Source organism: Haplochromis burtoni, unplaced genomic scaffold, assembly GCF_018398535.1.
Source record: "Haplochromis burtoni strain Fernald_Lab_line unplaced genomic scaffold, NCSU_Asbu1 Contig_26, whole genome shotgun sequence".
Classification (NCBI taxonomy): domain Eukaryota; kingdom Metazoa; phylum Chordata; class Actinopteri; order Cichliformes; family Cichlidae; genus Haplochromis; species Haplochromis burtoni.
This window is the reverse complement of record NW_024582387.1, coordinates 2,707,570-2,710,009: the sequence shown is the minus strand read 5'-3', so window position 1 is coordinate 2,710,009 and position 2,440 is coordinate 2,707,570. Positions and strand designations below refer to the sequence as shown.

At 38.3% G+C, this 2,440-nt stretch overlaps 1 protein-coding gene across 1 annotated transcript in view; it reads left to right on the top strand.

The window, feature by feature from the left end:
• Positions 1-1,346: 1,346 nt before the first annotated feature.
• Positions 1,347-2,440, top strand: part of slc2a1b (solute carrier family 2 member 1b) — a 19,540-nt gene continuing 18,446 nt past the window's right edge. Inside the window, exon 1 of the mRNA XM_005917928.3 lies at positions 1,347-1,837. Coding sequence (XP_005917990.1) covers positions 1,823-1,837 — 15 coding nt within the window. The 5' untranslated portion in view covers positions 1,347-1,822. The remainder of the gene's footprint in view (positions 1,838-2,440) is intronic.

The following is a 2,440-nucleotide window of genomic DNA, read 5'->3' as shown; positions in this document are numbered from 1 at the left end:
AATTGAATTGAATTGAATTGAATTGAATTGAATTGAATTGAACTAAAGGTTAGAAGAAAACATCAGTGAATATATGGCAACTTAAACACATTATCGCTGATAAATTGCATGACTTATTTAACATGGAGTTTTAAGACAAAAGAACAAGGCTTTATATTTGTGGCTTTGGCTGATGCTTTAGGAAGCTAAAAAGAAGAATTTGTCACAGAACCTTGGCATTAGGGTTCTTTTTTACAATGCCTCCGGTTTCACTTCATTATTACTCTTTTTAGACATTAGCTGTACTAGCTTGGCTTTAGGGAAGGCTGTGTATATGTTTGACACTTTGGTTCAGACTAAACTACTAAACGCCTTGCAGTTAAACAGCACACTCACATTCAAAGTTCCTAAAAGATAAGGTGATAGTGCAACCATACCTTGATCTTACCATTAATCTGAGCATGTCATTTTGGCAGGGGCATATTTTATGGCTTTTTTGGAGAGTAGATGGTAGATAGTAGAGAGTGGCAGGAAACTGCAGGAGAGAGAGGTGGGGAAGGATATGTGACATAAGGGCCCAGCTGGTAGTCCTCACTGTCTGCTGCATTTACAGCTGCATTAACCACCAGACCAAAAAATTGCTTCATTTCCTGTTGTTGTTTCAGTAATGTTCTACAAATAAATTAAAGATATCATAAACTTTTTATTTTTTGTTATACCAGAAGGACTCATTCTGATCCACACATACTAAACAGCTGCATTTGTATTTTGTATTTCTATTAAGGGACAAATTTGATTGATACTGTGACTTTAGACTCTGTCACGTTGACTGCTTTTGTGTGTCACTTTCCACACTGGAAATTCCCCTACCAGGCTTTACATATTATTAAAATGAAGCCCGTTTTTTTACTTAAGATTTTGTGAAGTGAAAAGGCCTCCTAATAGCACTATGAAAACAATCAGTGTGGGATTGTTGTCAAGAAATTTTCCTGCATATGCGAATGTTAGCACCCACCAAAGTTCTATCTATCTATCTATCTATCTATCTATCTATCTATCTATCTATCTATCTATCTATCTATCTATCTATCTATCTATCTATCTATCTATCTATCTTTTCATATGCACTTCATACGGTAAAGAAAATATTAATTTTGTAGTTATTGGTAAAAAGAGCTGAAAGAATTAGCACTAGAAACTTACATTTTTGATCTGAAATTCAACAAGAAAGTACGACAGTCATAACTCAACCTCCACCACAGCGTGCGTGCAGTCTCACCACGCGTCCTCCCTGCCTGTGATGCCCATCATTGGCTGCAAACAGGACCAACCTCCTTCATTAGCGCCACGCCTACTACTTATTGCGTCAGAAACAATTTGTATATGAACACTAAACCGGCTCATGTGCCTAAGAGCTGTTTTCATAATCGTGACAGCGGCACTACTCCAGCATCAAAAGACACTTAGGATTCATCTTGGAAAACTTTACCCAGCACCGAAGCTGTAAATTAAAGCTGCTGAAGCTCGTAAGTTACAAAAGAAGCAGGAGCCAAATAACGGGAGCGGGTCTCCAGCCACAGCTTCCCCGGCTTTTTTCTTTTTATATCACAGAAAGACCTCTGAATAATTTCTTCATAGGAAAGAAAGCAAAAAGAACTGGACTGAAGTTTGAGGTCATTTCCGCGGAACAAAAACTTTTGGGGATGACTGATTTGTGAACGAAACCCACCGGGACACCCCCAGGAAGTTGTTCCATCGTATTCAGCTCCGACAAAAGAAAAGCCGAAACAAAGAAGAAGAAGAAATAGAAGAGGAAAAAGAAGAAATAACTCCCTGCACTGCCATGGATCAAGGAAAGGTAATTACACTTCACTGGTTCACTCCTTGTAAAACCTGTCCGGTCTGCGTTAGCTTCGTTCAGTCCGTGTACGAGAGCTTCAGCGCTAACAGGGCGCCTCTCCTAAATGTGGCGTCCGCGAGAATGCAGCTAATATTTACATTCTGGGGTGAACCGGGTGACCTGCTATACTGCTACAAGTCACCGTTTTAAGTGCATTTTCATGTTTCTATTGGGTTATTTGCGCACAACCTTAGTTATGGTCTATTATGTTATTACTATGATATTAATTAGGGGCTTTTAAGGGTTCTCGCGCTCTGTTGTGCGTCACGTTGCTCTTGTGGTAGTCATCGCCATGCGGTATTTTGGGGCATTCAGGGTCCAGCCCAGTTTCTGTGACACTTTTGAGCCAACATAAACAACCAAATAAATAATAATAATAATAATAATAATAATAATATAATACTACTTGTGTGTGTGTGTGTATATATATATGTATATTTGTGTGTATATATATATGTGTGTGTGTATATATATATGTGTGTATGTGTGTGTGTGTGTGTGTATGTGTTTGTATCTATATAATTTGTGCCAAGAGGTGTCATTTGAAATATGGTATTTTAT